Source organism: Gymnodraco acuticeps, unplaced genomic scaffold (genome assembly GCF_902827175.1).
Source record: "Gymnodraco acuticeps unplaced genomic scaffold, fGymAcu1.1, whole genome shotgun sequence".
In the NCBI taxonomy this organism is placed as follows: domain Eukaryota; kingdom Metazoa; phylum Chordata; class Actinopteri; order Perciformes; family Bathydraconidae; genus Gymnodraco; species Gymnodraco acuticeps.
In genome coordinates, this window is record NW_022990358.1 from 1,358,556 (window position 1) to 1,378,124 (window position 19,569).

Genomic DNA, 19,569 nt, shown 5'->3' on the forward strand with positions numbered 1-19,569 from the left:
TATGATTAGGATAGCTGCTCAGCCACCAAGTGTTTTTGTTCATATTTAACTAGCTCAGTTATCTTCAAAAGGTGTTGCCTATTTAATCATATTGAGGTTTTTTCTGGACACTAATTATGCAAATGTAAAAATGTATTACACTGTTTACCAAAAAAGGGGGTATTATTTGCAAAATAAATCTCACTCCGCCACCAAGTTGTTTTATTTTTCATGTTGACTTATTCATAGTGTAAAAAAAGTTAAGTTGTTACAATTTCCATGTTATGAAAGCATTATTCACAAATTAAATAATAGTAGACTTAAACATAACTGAAGTTGCCCATACAAACTATATCATTTAAATTAAACTTTGCTTAGGATCTGTTTTGTGTGAATAAAGTGATAGTCAATATACAAACATATGTCTACATGGACATACAGTATTGTAATATATGTAATCTGTATGTCAAATATGTCTTATATGTCTTAAATGACATGATGAATTGGAAATGGGGGACCCTGATGTAAACAAGACGAAAGTCTTTCTCTGGTCTGCATCCCCTTAACAATTGTATGTTTTGAGCTGTACTGTACTGTACCCAATATACAAGCTGTTAATAAACTTTTCAATCAATCAATCAATCATTGTCTATAGTTGTCTATTATACAACCAGAGAAGGTAAAGTGACCACAGTTTTAAAGATATTTGGAAATCTGACAGTCCTATAGTATAAATCACCATGTTACTGTGATATGAATGTAATACTTAGGAAAGATTATTGCCTTTTCTATCATCCTGCACCACCAGGCAGCATGTGTTTGCTCTAGTGTTGAACTGAGAGCCTGAATCTGAATTAGGGTCTGTGTAGGTGGGACTCTGTGACTGTGGCATTTTGGATAGATGGTTTCTATAGAGACAAAGGCCAGAAGAAACACTATAGGCTCATAGAGACATTTTGAATTGCAAATCACTGCGGGTAAAAGGAAGAAAGGTACACAGTTTTCCAAGATCAAATATTTTGTTTATTTTCAATCACATACATATACTATTTTTACATACACAGTTCCTTTAAAATGTTGTGTTTACAGTAACAGCTTTCAGTTTTTTTTTTCTTTTTCTTTTGCATTTGTTTTGACTTTATTTGAAACGCTATAGCCTGAAGCTTTGAGATCAGCGTGAAACGGATACAATTTCTTTTTTTTTTCAACCAGACAATGTCAAAAGAATGTTTCATTAAAACAGCACGGAGTAAAAGAAACAAGAAAGAAGGAATCGTAAAAGAATTTAAGAACAACGTCACCTGATTCAGATGAGCTTTACAGGGTTTCATCATCGTAGAGTTTCACATTTAAAGATTCCAAACATTTTAGCATCACCCGACCCTTCAGTACCTCCCTGTCTGAGTGCAATAGTGTTTATTGCATTGTTGGATAATTGTTATTTACAATATGACTTGAAAGAAAGAGGTGAAAATTAAAAAGATGGGGGTCACAAGTACTTGGTCCAAAGATGTAATGTTGGCACAGCTGAGTACAAGATGTATTCTACTTTGTGACAAAAATGTGGCAATAATATTAATGGCTGATTGACAGACAGCCATCTTTAGTACAAATAAATGGGGATACATTTGGCTAATCCTGAATCCATTATGTATCATTGAAAGCCCCTTGTGACCAGATTTGGAAGCAGGATTGGTGGTTGACATATTTCTAACTTCTAAACGTTGTGACTTAACGTGAATACACACATGAATTACTTCCAAACACACACCAGTACTCTCCATCGACATTCTTTGAAAGCAATCCTCAAAACCCTATTGAAAGAAAAAAGTGAAAACGTGAACTGTGAAATAATCCGTCCAGATGTCATATCACATCTCCCATTTCAACCTTACAGACAGTTAGTGTTGAATGCTGGTTAATTTGAAATCACTCACACACACACACACACACACACACACACACACACACACACACACACACACACACTGATGACAAAGCAGAGCAGCAATGACGTGAGTGAAACAGTTTCTACATTCAGTGTTGACAAACCCAGCTGTTAGAATCAACTCTATTTCAGGCCCAAAAGCACCTTAATATCACAATAGAATTGTCTGGAGGGATGTCTTATAAAAAGATCACATTCAGAGAAAGAAAGAAAAACGATGGTTCAGTATTTGTACAACAGTACCGTGAGTATCTGTGGTGCACAGTAGAAGTCGACTCAAAACACTATGACCCCTTTGTGAGAGATTCTTTTTCAAAACACAAAGACATTTAAAGGTTTCACCCTGTTTTTTGAAAGATTGCCCTGGCCAGACCCTGACAGAAAGCTGAGCTAGCGTTAGCTTATTCTGGAGACGTCGCCCTGTTAGCTCTGTGAAGGTACTGCAAGTCTGTGTGTGGTTCACTGTACACAAGCCACAGGCAGGAGGAGAGTTAACAAAGTAGCCATTAGAAGTAACCTATATCATTTTGGGGGAGTGATATTTAGACAGTGTATGTACTGTACAGTGACAGGGTCTTTTAGGTGAACAAGAATGGAATTAGACTATCAAATGTTAAGAAGCGTATTAAACCAATACCTGACATGTCCACCTAAACAAGGCCATGACTGGGATTTCACTTTTATTCTAAACTAGTGGACATATGAGCATTTAATTTCTGAATAACATGGTTATATTCATAAAAATCAATGGTGTTTTGGTGTTCTAGAAACGTGAAAGCAACCTTAAGTGTCTTAAACTTCATCTTTGTATTATTTCAGTAACCCGATTGTCAAGAACCAATTCATTATTAAAAACAGTTTGAGTAAATGTTTTGTAAAAACTAGCATTAGCATAGCCGTACAATCTGAAGATATTTCACACCACGTCACAGTAACTGCTAGAACACAAGGTCAAAGCGCCAACATTTGTCCAAAGAGTTTTTAATTAAAAAAAAAGTTTCCACCCAATTTGGTGGTTTAGGGATTAAGATTGTTAAGGCAGAAAAAGAAGAAGCAGAGGAAAAAATACCCAAAATAATATCATTTCTGTACTTGCAATGCTTCATTCCTAAAGGCACTTGCCATATTCAGGTTCCATCTATCTAAAATAAATAAATAAATAAATACATCCTAGAAATAATTAAGAAATAAAGTAGTCAACATAATTGTGTGGTAGCCTCTATCTAGTAGTTGTTTTACTTTAGGTGCAGGGAAATGACGTAACAAAATGATACATTGCTGCAAGGTTAACACTCAACGCCCGCCTCTAAACTACCTACTGTATCATTTGTATCTCTTTCTATGTTTCAGACAGTCAAATAAATAGGAATAGTCTCCATGTGGCGACACCACAGTGAAACAGACCAACCTCCAGCGCCCATGAGGGGTTAACTGTACACAATGACATGCATCCCATGGGGGGGTGGAGGGACCAATCATACACTTCCAGGATAAATAAAAGGTTCATTACTCACAAAGCAGACTTTTTAAACCCCTTATTTCAAGAAGTCTGAACACAATCAAAATAATTTATTCCAGAGTGTACTGACCCTTTAAGTCCCAAACTCAGCCCTGACATTTAATAATGTCTCAATGGCTTGCCTATGGTTAACAAACACACACTTACACACACTCTTACTCACTCTTCCTATCCTGTGACCAGACCCCCCATGTCTGGAGTTAGTTTACATCGTATATAAACAAAAGTCTCTATTCAGACTCATTTTAGCATACAGTGAGATTAGCATTGTTTTAAATCTAGTCATGCAGGACTACAGCAATAGGCAGGGACAACTGAGGTGGAGAGCAGTGATGTGGCAAGGTGCGCTAGTCAGAAAAAAACTCCCAGTGTACTGACCGTCAGTCCCACTCTGTGTGCCCTTCAGCTGTACAGAATTACATTATTTACAAGTAGCGCAAGGGAGCGCCACTCTGGGTGAGAGCGACTACATATCCCTGCAGAATAACCACATAAAAACACACAAATCAGGCAACCTTACATGGGGGAAGTGTGGGTGGGGATGAGGGCCTTTAGAGGTTAAAATACAGCAGTGTCATTACATAAGGGTAGGATAGGGGGAAAGGGAGAAGGAGAATGTATTGTACAGTAGTGATGAGCAAAATGGCAGCCCACCTTGCCACAATGATTGGAGCATAAATGCTTTGGTAAGGAATCGGGAGACCAGCAGCCAGCCAGTATGCACTTTACAGTCGAAGCATTTTGGTCATTTTGTTTGGATGCCATATAGAAGATATGAGGGGTAATATAAGCAAAGCAACTAGAGGATCATTAACATACTTCAGTTTAAATACCACTGCTGTTTTTGACAATGCAGGCTTGAGATTTCATCATTTCAGATTCTGTATTTCCATAACTTTTGTTTTTAATATTCATTTTGATCTTTGCTCTTTTTTTGTTGTTGTATTTTCAGTCGGTCATTTCAATTTGGAGTCCTTCACCTGCGGAAGAACATGGGGTTGCGCAGGCAGGCCGCTAGTCACCTGCAACACCCCAGGGGTCCTGCAGAGGTCTCCAGGCTGCTGTCAGTGTCTGAGGCCAGGGTCTGGTCGGTGGACATGGAGGAGATGTCGTTGATGGAGGAGGAGGGGGGGAGGCTCTCGCTGCTGTTCACGGCTGCACCTGTGCTGAGGGAATCAACGGCAGCAACGGGTTACAACGTTAAAGATTTTGTAAGTGCACACAGAGAAACGTTTTAGCTGAGATTGAGACACATGAACAACATCTTTGGGACACGACAATCACAGTGTCTATAATGAAGGGGAAAGTGAATCACAGGAAATGTCACCAAAGGCTGCAGCGATTCGGCAATCCAAAACAGTGAGCTTATGATCATTGAAATGGCAGCTAAATAACTACTTATAGATATTGTTAGGATTGTATCTTACATTAGATTGAGTCATCTGTTTTCCTGTTTTATTTTTGAAAATTCCTCAACCCATTTTATATATGTTTCTACTTCGACCTCCCCAGCTGTGTCTTGTCCTTGTGATTGGTCTTGCATGTATTTCAATTCATGTTTCTGTTTGGTGTTGTCAGATCCAGCTCTTTTTATTCCTGGACAACTTGCAATAAATAATTCTGAGGTTTCATTAAGGACTCTTAGTTCAGTCACTTCAGATGCTATTCTGAAAAATCTCTTTTTTTATGATTTTATTGCATAAACCCACTCTATCTGGACTCGATCTACAGAATTAATAAGGTACATTCAAGTTTTTCATGTATAATTGGTTCAAACACAAACCTTCATATCAAATCATTTTTCAAAATGAAGGATCAGAGGGTGTCAATGAGTACCACTTCTTAGTGATTCTTATTTTCTCTTTGATACGTTTATGTGGAAATCAATGTTATAATGGGTAGTATGCTTTGCTGTAGGGGATTAAAAGCTACGCCTGATTAAAAAGCATGATAATAGGGGATTTGCCATCTGAAGAAATCACTTAAACAACCTTTTATTTTGTGTACACAGTGCTGGCACACTGTAGGTCGGCTGTTTGTGTCTGCTCCGTGTGGGAGGTAATTGCTTAATGGAGACTGGTGGGTACTCCAGCTGACCCAAAATAAAACAGAGAACAAAGCAGGATTTATGTCTGGCATTAATTCAAGAAGTCACTTCACTTGTACGTTTATTTACAGTAAATACATCAGAATTACCTGCCACTGTTACTATCCAGGTGCAGTATACGTTTAAATGTTATAAAACCACAATAGTAGAAGTTAGAAAGATTAGAAGATGAATTAAGCTTTTAAATCATAAACTCATTATGATTAATCATGGGGGGAACATTTGCCAAACTTTTGATTTGAGATTATAACTCTTGTGTTGTGCAGCCACCATCTGCACTCAGTGAACTCAGTCTTTTTTTTAATGAAAGACTCATGATGATGATGGTGAATGTGTTAGATAATATACAAGGTGGCAAAGAGACAAAAGTGAAGCGTTAGTCTGGAAAAGCCTCTAAAAGCAATAATTACAGCATTAAATATGCTAAAATCTCCCACACACTGCCTGAGGCACCATGTGTGCACTAAACGTGTGTTTCCTGCTGCAGTAAAACACTGTCTGCAGTTACTGCAGTCTGCTGCATAGATACAGCACATACAGCCCATAATCTGCTACAGTCAGCATCAGACATAAGGCCTGCCTCGAGGCTTAATTACTGCCAAGTAAAAAAGAAAGACAGATGGAGTTCATGAGTATGTGAAAAACAGGGTGGAGAAGAGATGAAAAGTAAATGTTGCATTACTGTATGTGGTACATCAATGCTTTGAACCCTTAACTGACTATGAGGTCTATAGGCTCATATTTCCTTTGTAATATTTCAGCTTGAAGAAATGCAACAATCAATCAAAAATGGCTATTATAATTCTACAAATGTATTAGTTTATTTACTCTGGTTTGTTACAGTGAGAGTCTTTATTGTACTGTAATGTGGCAGTTACCTCTCATGGTCAGGAGATGTTACTATCTCTGCAGGATTTATCTGAAGCTTGCTTTTCTAATCTTTAAAATGCAACAGTTTTATTTTATTAATGAGAAATGGGTGTTGTTTCACCATAGCAATAAAGTTTTTTTCACAGTGACGTAGGGGTGGCCTGATACATGTGCTAACATGATTCCATACTGCCTCTCTGTGGTGAACTATGAAAACAGCACTTAATGTTCTTGCAGGACTTTTGCAGACAACAGGACAATATAAAATGTCAGCTGCAGATGAGGACTGACATTTCCTGTGATAGACCCCAAAGGACCTACATCTTAAGTCATGACATGTTAAACCCAAACACACTCAGTTAGTGCACATAGCATAAATAAATATATGATGAGGCAATTTTAGCAATTACTCATTAGCTGTCCACCAATACCATTTAACAAATTGTCACAAACAACATTTAACTTGAAAAAACAATGAGATGCAAAGGACAGAGACACATGGTCAACAACACAATGGGTTTCTCTATTTACAGATAACTCCAGTAAGGTTATATTAAATTCACTTACAGAGCGATTAGGGTTATGCACTGAGAGTACCTGAAGGTGAAGGCTGTCCCTTCACAACGCCATTCTTCGTTCTCTCCTCAAAGTTCATCACCTCTTTGTAAATGAGTTCTGCAGGAGAGCAAAGTTCGGACAGGAAGTCATTAAACGTACAAAGTGATAGCACGCACTTTTGGTGATTTCCTGTTAGCCAGTAGTGGACAGTAGATTTATTTAAAAACTGAATGTTGAGGTACTTTACTTAAGTTTCCTACTATAAACTTGTATTTTACATCAATACAGTGGCACATATTTGTGTATATAAAAAATGGTCTACTCCACCAGCTGCAACACTGAAGTGACACATTAATTAACATTAATCAGTACTTTCCCTTTTTAACTTTAAGTATATTTTGTTGCTCATTCTTTTGTACTTTCACTTAAATCAAAATCTGTGTTGATACACGATAAGTAAGTACACGTTTTGAGAACTTAGTCCACCACTGCTGTTATCTTACAGTATTTGGCTTTTGGTTAAATGATTTGAATAATTCTCACCTTTCCATTCATCAATGGAGTGTTCTCTTTCATCCAGCTGCTTGTCGTAGATCTGAGGTGGAGGCTAAACGTAAGAGAGTACAAACAGTTTAGTAAGTCAATCATCAAACATAATTGAACAGGAAATTCATATGGCTGATATCGTTGGATAACTCCAGGTAAAAGGTGAATAGAAAAACATCTAAGATACACTTTTGTATTATACTGCATCAAATTTAGCAAAATTAAACATCTCTCCTTTAACTATTTATGTAAACAAAGTCATGGATTATGGAGAGAATAACTAAAAGAAAATAAACATTCTGATAAGCCTTAATCCCATGAAAATATAATAAGCATCATTTAAATATCACATGTGTCACATTTATCAGATATTACAGAAAGATCAGGATTGAACATCAGACACACAGGAAGATAAGAAGACATCTGGTTGTCCAGCTAAAATGCCAATGTCCCTCTCCCGCAGGATTGTCATTTTATCTAAAAGACGAACATGCTGTCAGTCACCCCTCCTGATCCTCTCAGACTCTGACACCATAATCTCACTGCAGGTGACAGGACCACACACACATACCTGTCCGATGTGACCTTGGAGGGACAGTTTAATTCAGTAGCAGCAAAAGAGGTTTTCCTCATATTGTTCTCATTTTGTCTTCTCTATAACATATATTCCTATTTATGATTTATTATTGAGAGTGCTGAACCAAATACATCTCCTATAATATTCAGTCTTTAATCTTCATCAACAAAAGTCCCATTGATCTTTTTTCTTTTTCTTTGGATGTAGGGCGGTTGTTATTTACCATGGATATTTGGATGAGATCTCTGGCCTTCATCAGCAAGAGGTGACATTAGAGAAAGGGAAAACAGCAGAAAATGTGTTGAAATGTCATTCACAGCCATATAATACATACCATATCAACTCTAACAACAATACCATCATGGAAAACCATCAAAAATGCAACAATGGACGAAGTGCACGGTTATGAAATCCACTAAAAATGAACGACAATGAAGGTGTGTCATGTGGCGTTTCTTTACAATAGCTACTGTATTACAGTATGCTATTTAATGCTGAAATGAATCAGCTAGTTGGTGTATTGCTACAGAAATTGGTTTCTGTGCAACTTTATTGTGCAGATGGCTTTTTCCCAATCTCACTGTCACCTCATACTAATGAGGCACCAACTGAACCAGAAACACCACCACTCTTACGCTACAAAACAGAACGCATTCATTTGCTCACTTAGCAGTGAAAGAAATGTCTTTACAAGGAGCAAAACAAATCTATTCTCCTAAAGATTACAACTATTCAAAGTTCAAATAAAGTGTAAGTAACAGAGGAAAATGAAAATGAGATGTGGAGCAAAACTTTAAAGGGGACCTATCATGCAAAATGCACTTGTTCATGTCTCTTCTACATAAACATGTGTCCCCTCTGTGAAAAGAGATTCTGAAAATGTCAGGAAAAAAGATTCGCTCACTTTTTGTCCCGATCCATTTATATAAAAACTGTCTGAAAATGAGCTGATCAGATTTTGGCCCCTTTATGATGTCATAACGATGTTTTGGGTTGTGTAACCATTAGCCAATCGCCAACCAAGGTAACTACCGCCAACCTTATCACCTGAATCTCCTCCGAGAGCACCATTGTGTTCTTTTTAACCAAATATCTCTCAGAGGGGCGTGGGGAGGGGCTCCTTATTTTCATCTAATGTAACAGACAGAGAATCAGCACTTTGGAAACAGGGCTGAAACAGAGGGGATTATGGGATGCTGCAATGGGTGATCTGCTTGTTATTTCGAGCCAAACACTTCAGAGATATGTTTTGTATATATCTGAGACCTATAATATATTGATGAAAACCAGTATAATAGGGGACCTTTAAAACTCAATCATAGAAGCAGCAAATATCTCTTATACAGAACAGACTGCGGAATACATTTGACATTTGTATAGTGAGTCACTATGATGACTTTTGTCCGAAAAAGAGGAAAGTCATTATCAAATTTCGTTGATTTACAAAGTAAACAGTGCTGACCAACAGAGGATTGAGCTTGTGATGGTGATCAATACACAGCTCTGCCAAAGGCCTACTCACCGCCTCCACCTCGGCTGGATCATACCACACGTTGATGTAGGGGTGCTGTAACGCGTCGTCCACTGATATCCTTTTAGAGGGGTCGATGATCAGCATCTTAGACAGCAGGTCTCTGGCCTGGCTAGCTGTGTTTGGGAAAGGAGACACATCTGTTTAAGTTCATGAAGCAAGAAAATATTCCTCTGTGCCACATATTTGCCAAGAAATTGGAGCACAATAAGGAAGGAAGGGAAAGAGAGGGAAATGTCAGGGATTAAAGAGAATAATAAACAACAGCAGCTTGTCAAAGGAAACCAGATCTCAGAAAGCCTCAATCACATGTGGATTAGCAGATAAACACCACATTTTTACGGAGGGAAAGCTTTGGAAAGATAATTTAAAAAATATTTTTTCAGAAATAATGTGGGCAAAATGTTTTATATGTATGCATCACAAAATAATTTGCAACACTTGACAGCCATCCAGATTTTTTTTCTGTCCATTTTTTTAGCTAATTAAAATTCAAGATTCTAGCTTGTCCCAAATACAAATCTACCGTTTTCTAATACATGTAGGTCTTGATGTAAATTGTCACAGGCTAAGACTGAAATATTGTATGGAAACTGCTCCAACTGGGGTGTGCCTAGATGTAGTTTTATAAAAGCACCAGTATGTACAATAAACTGCATTCGTTTTTTTTTAACATTTTGCTTCCCGACATGTACAAATGCCATCAGCAGTCGCTCAGTCTCTCTCCCTTCAGGCCATCTTAGACTCATGTGAAATCGAGAAAACTTTAACCACACACCATCTCTCTCCTACACACACTGACCCCATTATAAATAGCTCTACAGCAGGACTGAAGAAACTGAACAGGAAAAGACAGATGAGCCGTGTGCAGTCGCTGCATTCTGCCTGAGCATCAACACCTCAATAACAAACGGATGGTAAGTCTGTAAAACGACTCCTCTATCGCTCTCCTTCCACCTCTCCTGACTCCTTATCTATCTTCTCTCGTGTCATACAGTACTTTCTGTCAGCCACTGCCTCATGCAGTTAAAAAATAACCAAAGCCCTAAGGATGTCTGCCTCAGTTCCTACCTGTGACAGAACAAAACAGCAGCACTTCAACCCGGTCTCACACCCTCCCACACTTCTATCTAGCTGCATCTCCTTTAACACTGTCACTCCAGCAGGGAGCAGCCAGAATACAAAAGTGATTCATGAGAATTCTACCAGACAGGAGCTTTGATGTGGGAACAGGGACACAGAAAAAGCTTATTTTGTTATCTCTCAATGGAGGGAATTTGCACTTTTGGGAAGAATGGTTGCACTCGACTTAGACGAAGATGATGTGGTTAACCCTCTGCATAAGAATAGATGTAATTCACTACGGCTCACAGAGGGGGGATACAAATATGAGTTTCAATGTAGAGGCCCAAAAGCGACATCTAAAATAAAAGTTTTTTGAGGGAACATTTGTATTCCTATGCATGAAGTAAACAAAACAGAGTCTACAACCTGCTCTGTGTACACCAACACGATTTCCCTCTTTTTTTCGTGTCACACAGAACAATTTCAAAAGCAATGTATTTCTATTGGTAGTGTGTTTCGTGCCTGCAACACGTCCGGTCTGGTCTTGGAAGACCGGAAGCTGTGGGGTTCATAAAAACATGTTCTTACTCAATATCAAGCCACGATTATTGTTTTTATTTTAAATCGTATAATGTCGGACTTTTTTTGCCGTCCGCGAGGAAAATAAATGGGGCTCAGAGCCGCAGAATACTGAAATCTTTTTTTCCTTCTAATTTGTTATTCTTTTCTAAATAACACATTGTTATTTACTCAACAATAACACACAATTATCCTTGTTTTTATTTATTTGTTTAATTCTATAATCTCTGGCTTTTTTGGCGTCCGTAAGGAACTGAATTTCAAAATAAAATAACCGGAAACAGATACACACCCACTGAACTGATTACCCAAGATCCTCAGCTATGGTTGAAGCTCGGTGATTGGATTGTTTAGCCGCAATGCACGTTGGGATATGGTGTTAATGCGTTATGAAATCCGAAAAAACATTTTTTTTTAAAAGAAAATAATACTTTATTCCGAGTGTGCTTGCTTTTCTCTTTGGAAGTCATCACATAACGGCATTGTAATACACGGTTCGGCTACATTAAATATTACATATCTGCCGTAGTTATTTATTTATAGAGCCCTGATTAGAAGACTAAATATGTTATATTTGATGAAAAAAATATTAAGAGTACATACTTTCATAGGGGGAAAGTAGAAGGTCAATGATAGAAATATAGAATATAATAGATCAAGAAGATACTGTAAGTGATCTCTACAATAAAACAGTTTAGTACTGGATGTACAAAGATATTAATAGGAGGAGGTGCAAAACAGAAAAACGAATGAACCTTTATTTAAACATTAAAGAATACTTTAGGTTAAAGGTGGGTTAGGTAATTTTGGAGAAACCAGCTCGAGTGCGCTAGAATAAAAAAAAATACACAGCCGGAAGAAATCTGCTACTTCCTTACAGAGCCCCTCCTCCAACACACACGAATGCGCACATGACCAATGAGGGCACGAGATAAGTTTGTGCACAGATGGAAGGCTGACAGGGAGGTAGGCCATCCGGTTATTTTAGCCGGGCCGGCTAAAATGATTGGTCGTGCTTTTTACAGTGCTACGGCTTCCACAGATGAAATTTGTTATGGATTTTTTTGTCAAAGCACTTACATGTAAGATATGCATTGCTATCGGGATGTTAATAGCATTCCATGGAATATAACAAAAAGTGTATCTCGAGCTGGTTTCTCAAACTTACCTACCCCACCTTTAAGGCCTTCTTTTAAATAAGAAAAAAGCTTTGGGGGTATCTTTCTACAGATAAATATTAAGCCTGACAAAGTACTTAACGTCTAATATATTGCTTTCCTGCAATGTTAACTATGTTGAAGCACTTATTTTAACTGATATTATATTATACATATGAATTATACTCTTATGTATGTAGATAGAATAAGAAATGTGCAGAATATGACAGTTTAATGGTGGAGGTATACACACATATTGATAGATGTCTTGTAATGCACTGTTGAGGAACCTGTGACCCAAGTTTTTCATTCATTGCATAACTACACCGTAGTTGTGTATATTATGTCAATAAACCTTTGAAAATCTTGAATTCTTGAAAGGGAAGTGCAAACTAGCAATTATATACAGTCTTTAATTAACTATTAGTAGAGAATAACTAGTAATGAATATGCTTTATAGGGATCTGCAGATAAATGTTTAGTCTTCTCAAGCACCAACTATCAAATATCTCGCCTGATTGTTGTCACTTGAAAATCACCTTCCCTGAATTTTACTCAGGTGTAACTAAAGTCTGATTTAAGGGTTGTTTATATTTCACATCATTAATCAGAATCTGCAAAGTAACTCAAATAAATGTAGTGGAGTAAAAATACCAGGTTAACCTCTGAATTGTAGTGGAGTAGAATTACAAAGTAACAATGAGCTGTCATGTGGGTATATATTAATGCTGCCCATTATGGATACAAGCTATTTTCACCCATTTATTAATTATATGTTTTAAATTTAATAACACCAGCCAGCATGTGTAGTTCTTGGGGGGGGGGGGGGGCTGGTCCCGTTCGAGTCCAGTTTTGGATAGTCTGCCGTGGTTTCGTTCCATTTCAAAGAGCTGTTTGACGCTCGACGTAACCTTGGCGCACTGCCACTCCAACATCCAATCCCAGAGCTTGAAGATTAATCACGGGGTTTGTCAAGCAACGGGACTGTAGTCCCAAACGATAGCAGAAGATTATGGGTAGTGTAATATCTTCGGCCATCCTAAACTCCGAAATGTTTTTCGGATTTCATATCGCATTAACACCATATCCCAAAAAACATCCAATCAGCGAGCTTAAACCATAGCTGAGGATCTTGGGTAATCAGGTCAGTGGCTGTGTTTCGCAATGATGCTCGAAATGTCCCTTATAGGCCTACGTCTATTTCCGGTTATTTTTATTTTGAAATTCAGTTCCTGACAGATGCCAAAATAGCCAGAGATTATAGAATTAAACAAATAAATAAAAACAAGGATAATTGTGTGTTATTTTTGAGTGAATAACAGTGTGTTATTTAGAAAAGAATAACAAATTAGAAGGAAAAAAAGGATTAAAAAAATACAGATTTCAGTATTCTGAGGCTCTGAGCCCCATTTATTTTCCTCGCGGACGGCAAAAAAAGTCCGACATTATATGATTTAAAATCAAAACAATTATCGTGGCTTGATATTGAGTAAGAACATGTTTTTATGAACCACACAGCTTCTGGTCTTCCAAGACCCGACTGGACAAAAAGACGTGTTGCAGGCACGAAACAGACTACCAATAGAAATACATTGCTTTTAAAATTGTTCTGTGTGACACGAAAAAAAGGGGGAAATCGTGTTGGTGAACACGAATCAATAGATTAAATGTCGTGACTATTTACACGAAATGCCGTGAGACTGGGTTGCTGTGTAACCGTACAGCTGTGCTTTAAGATAAAGGCTAACATTAGCATTGGTGCTACACTAACCATACAGCTGTACTTTAAGATTAAAGCTAACATGATGTTTTGCAAGTCTTTAGGTTTAGCATGTGGAAGATCTTATGTTTAGCATGTGGAAGATCTTAGTCTAGCATGTTAGCATGCTCAAATATGCTAATTAGCAGTTACCATAAGGTATGGCTAGGGCGGGAATTTACATTTCAGTCATAAACCGAAGTTTTGGTTAAATTGATATGCTGACCTTATGACCTGTTCATAGATAGATAGATAGATAGATAGATAGATAGATAGATAGATAGATAGATAGATAGATAGATAGATAGATAGATAGATAGATAGATAGATAGATAGATAGATAGATAGATAGATAGATAGATAGATAGATAGATAGATGGATAGAGATGTGCTATAAAGCGCTGCTCTAATTTATTGAAACATTAAATGGACTGGCATTATATTTCTGTTATAATTTATAGCAGGCCATTGTGATTTTAACAGGCCTGCCCATGTGTGGTGTAAGCAGTAAAACATGCTTTCACAGTTCCCCTGCTAGAACATAACTGTGTCCCTCACATGATGATTTTGTGTAAATGTTACTATGTCCTATATGGGAGATAAACTTTACATCTTATGTGCTAGGGCTTCAGTAGTTAACAAATATTTGGCATCATAAAAAATCCTACGAGTGATTTTACGATGTATGTTATTTCTTTCTATGGTGAACTCCTCCTAAATAATTGCATATAATGCAAAAATAATTCAATACAAATAATCAAACAAATTGATTAAAATGACATGCATGACACATCAGTGACGTGCGGTGAGGTTCATGGCTGGTGAGGCACTGACTCTTTCAGGGTCAGATTTACAAATATTATATTTTGACCTTAATCGAAATATTCGGTTATTTTCAAAAGCTTTTTTAGTCTGATGCTTCAATTCATTTTAAACAGACCGTTCAACAAAAGGATAGGCCTACCCACAATTTAAATATTGGATTGTTCTTTCTTAGTAAGATTTCATTTGCATTTGTGGTCTTACCTTGACTTGAAGATGAAGTCCATGCTATCCTTCTGGACAACAATCTCTTTTACTTTTTTGTAAAAGTCCTCCTTATCTTCCTGTAGTTTCAAAAGTCTAGTTTGTTGTTCGCGTCTACCGCATGGATGTATAATAAGAACGTAGAATAACAGTCGCAACAAGAACCTGTGGGCTCAGCCTCACTTGCGCCCCCTTCAGTGCGGCAGAGGTTATGGCTGCCTCCCCTGGTGCTTTTTCATTGCCGTTGTATGATGAGACCAGCGAGCCTAAATATCATATATACGTGAAATAAGTTATTTAGAGACTATGGATGGCGAGGATACATGTAATAAAGGGATCTACAAACATTACATTGGTGACATTCAGTGAGATGGTGCAGGCATGCGCTTAGGGCCCGCTTTCCAGCCAGTTTCTGTGGGGTGACGCATTCTGAGGTGAGGCAGATCTCATCTGTGCCTCGCCTCACCCCACAGTAACTGGCTTGAGCGCGCTCACAAAATAAGTGCTCGCGCTAAATTAGTGCCCGCGCTCCAGCCAGTTACTGTGGGCTTACGTGAGGCAGAGCTCGTCCCTGCCTCACTTCTCATCGCTACCCGTAGTTGTAGCGGAGGAGCTCTGCAAATTTGCTGATTTTGACTATAAAAAGCGATTGGAATCATACAGAAATCACATTTACAAAACAGATCAGTGACCAAACACTTTTGATCAGACATTTTATTATTATTACTATTTAGTTTTTCTTTAGTTGTTTTTCCGTTACATTGGAGTATGACAAGTGAGGCTCTGCCTCCCCTGCCTCCCCTGACTGCACGTCGCTGCAATAAATGATACACATATCAATGCAATCTGATAACATGGCTAGAATACAGTTGATTTATGACATTTCTCACCTTTGAGTTTGTTGTTCTCAGAGTCAGCAGGGAAAAGGCAGTCGGGGAAGAGCTTGGGAAAGGTGAGACCTGCATATTTTGGCCGGTTCTCGACGTAGTTCCTCACTGTGGGCTGGAGCTTCTTCATGAACTCTGGTAGTGGTGTTCCCAGCTGCTCGATCACCTTGTTCCACTGGTCGATGTCTGGTGTAGTGGGTCAGGGTTAAGGGAAGCACACATGGGAGACGCACTATCCTGTACTCCAGTGTCCACTCGGATAAAACCTTCCAAACAATACTACAGAATATCGATTTAGAAACAAACACTAATATTTAGATTTTCTCAAATATTGAAATTATGGACTTGTGATAATGGAAATGGTGTGTTCAAATCAAATGTAAACACATAAATATAAAACTAAGTATCATCAGCAAAAATACGAGTTAGACATACCTAAAAGCATGATCATCAGGTTCCACCAAGTATTTTTGTCAGATTACAAAACAGTCCTATCCAACCCTCAGACAGGCATCCATAGAAATTGACAAAAATGTGCAGTTTTTCTTATTGAATTGAGGAAATTGTAGGCTTTAGTGTGTTTCAAGCAATGTTTATTGCAACTCAAATCCAGCTCCAGTGAGATATTAGTTTGTGTCTTGATGAAAATACTTTGTCTATATTTCCCTACCTAAAAAGAAAAACGTAGTCATATAACAATTATCCTGCTTATGAACCTCCTGACCACAATATATACAGTGTGAATTTTAATTAACAAGAGCCATAAAGCATGTGGCTGTGTTCTGTGGGGAGTGTTGGATTGGGTTTCCCCTCCTTTCTGGCAGCAAATACTTCCTCTCTTATTCCAAATGACCTGCTCCCCTCTCCTGGTTCTCACACAGGCTGCCAGAGGAGGCAGGGAGCTGCCAGAGCGACCAGAGATCCCTGTTACTTCATCTTGCTGGAACGACACCTCCTTTTTGTCTCCATTGCAAATTGGCCATGATCCACCAAGTGCTCAGAGAGACAATTATTTTCATCCACCAAGGTTCTTATCCATGGCTCTTTAGCAAGTTGTTGGATAAAGCTGTCCCGATAACTTCTGTTGGATGATAAATTGTCCCAGATATAATTGTAATAAATGATACTATTCTCCTTTTAAGATCATTTTATGCCACTGATATATGTTAATATAATAGCACAATCCTCAGTCAAATCAAGTGTCTCAGGCTCTGTTAACAAAAATCTACAAAGTCTGCGCCCCAGTCATATAATGGTAGTGAAACATTCTGCTAATTGTAACAACACCCTTAAACATAAGTGATGATATCGAGTTCTGAAAACATTATGAAGACCTTTTGTTTTATTCCAGCTAGAGGTGTATCTCCTCAGCATGTCGTTGCCAAAAAGCATTACGCTCCACTCTGTGTGCTTTTAATCACTGGATTCAGGACATCACACACCTGAACGCACCTGAAAGCAATGCTCTCAAGTAACTGCTGTTTTTTTCATGATATTCAGGTTTACATGATAAACAGAGAGAGGGAGTGACGAAGGTCAGAAGGATACGGTCCGTCCCAGGGAACAGCACTGTCCCTCTTATCACCTCTCCAAAGATGCAGCCGACTGACCACATGTCCACTGGGGTCGCACACACACCAACACACAGGTACATGCACAAGCAAACACACACACACACACATGCTCGCATTACCGTCATCTATTAAAAATCACATAACACTTCTACCTCCTACACTTGTTAAACACAAAACCAATTCCCAAATGTTTACCCTGTATGCCTGTGTCTATTTTTCCTGTGAAACGTGAAGATATTGTTGATGACTCATCTTGAGCTCATTGGGTGTTAAATCAATTTATCCCGTCAAATTAGATTTGGAGAGGGGTCCACCTGTAATTTTTGTTTTACTGAGATACACCATTACAGAAGCTAGAGACAACCTAACTTCCATTTTACTACATGACACTTTATAAAGTAATAACAAATAAAAGTGCAATCATTCCTAAATGAAAATATGCAGTACATGTCATCACATGTCACACCAGTATTTCCTTTCTATATTTGTGCGACATGTAAGCCAAACAGAGCATTTTGTTTATCATCAATCCTTAGCTACCTATTTAACACACTGTTTTACTAAATGGCCTTTGAACACACAGTCACCCTGCGGCTCGCTGTGCTGGCGGCTTTTCTTTATCACCATTTGACAGGTAGGTGCCGATAACTTCAGCCAGGTCAATACTTAAAGTCGAATAGTCCATGAAGTGAATTAAGATGAGCAACGACGGGGTACCAGTCCAGAAACTAATCTATAAGCAGCATATTAACAAAAGCCATTGACGTACAGTAAGAAAGGATGAAGTGTTAGGTGATAAGAGTCCCAGAGACAGAAGGAGGGAGATAGTGCAGAGCTCATTGCAGGGGTTTTCTAGTTCTCCAGAGCATTAATCTTTCAGGGAGTGCACACTCAGGGATGGAGAGACAGCAGTATTAGGCACAAGCACCTGCAGACACACACAGTTTATCTGCCGCTTAGCATTTACAGTGCAATCCTCTTTTAACCAATGAGGTAGGAGATATTTTACATGTTCGTTATTGTCAACGAATCCCAAGGAAACACTAAAGTCCTTTATAAATCATTTCTACCTTGTAAAATCTGTATTAAGACTTTACCATCATGGCATTTTTCTCATTTGTTTAGCTAACATGCTAATAGTCAACCTTTCAACTTTCCTCACACCACCAATGAGTTCGATCAAGCTGCTACTAACAGATGCTCAAAATGAATACATAATCCTTCATTATTAATTTACTGAATTTTTAATAACTGTCTGACTCATATGTGTGGGCACACTCAGATGGCAAGATGTACTTCACATGTTCACACACGTGCACAAACTCAGCAGGGGGACTTTTGATCCATATCCATCCTAATGAAAGAAGTCATCTGAAGGATGCAATTACAGCCCCTCGCTGCAGGAGGACACACCGGGTATCCCTCACAGAAACACTCTAAATAGCCCACACTTAAATATTTAGAGAAAGAGCTCCATATTTTTGAACTGAGAGATTGAATAACGCTTAAGATGCAGACATTGTGACCTGAGAACAATTATATATGATGCTTGTGTTAGGGTCTTCTTGCAGGTTAAGTTAAAAGTGTTAAAAGAGGTTCAGTGGACATTTTAATGGAGATTTGTTATAAAGGCAGCAACATTATTTAATTCACCTCATTAACATACAGGGAACATTAATAATGGAACTAAAGCAAACAATTACCATGTGAAGCATGTCACACTGTATGAAATAAATATTTACATATATCATAAGAATAATTGTCAACCTGACTATAGGTATTATTCCCTTTAAGCTCTCCAATCAATTGACTTTAAGAGTGTTTAAATGGGCAGATCTTGAGTCGTACACTTGCAACCCATGAGTTCTACAATAAAAACAAAGAGTG

At 38.1% G+C, this 19,569-nt stretch overlaps 1 protein-coding gene across 7 annotated transcripts in view; it reads right to left on the bottom strand.

Annotated features, from left to right (window-relative positions):
• Positions 1-979: 979 nt before the first annotated feature.
• mapk10 (mitogen-activated protein kinase 10) overlaps positions 980-19,569 on the bottom strand; it is a 36,980-nt gene continuing 18,390 nt past the window's right edge. For 3 of the 7 annotated variants that reach the window (XM_034224064.1, XM_034224067.1, XM_034224066.1), the window contains exons 9-14: positions 16,112-16,294; positions 9,627-9,751; positions 8,328-8,354; positions 7,525-7,588; positions 7,021-7,098; positions 980-4,607 (exon numbers count right to left, since the gene is read on the bottom strand). In XM_034224064.1, the coding sequence (XP_034079955.1) occupies positions 4,465-4,607; positions 7,021-7,098; positions 7,525-7,588; positions 8,328-8,354; positions 9,627-9,751; positions 16,112-16,294 (620 nt within the window). In that variant the 3' untranslated portion in view covers positions 980-4,464. Of the gene's footprint in view, positions 4,613-6,990; positions 7,099-7,524; positions 7,589-8,327; positions 8,355-9,626; positions 9,752-16,111; positions 16,295-17,656; positions 17,729-19,569 lie in introns of all 7 variants that reach the window. The other 4 variants (XM_034224065.1, XM_034224070.1, XM_034224069.1 and 1 more) reach the window with 4 other exon arrangements.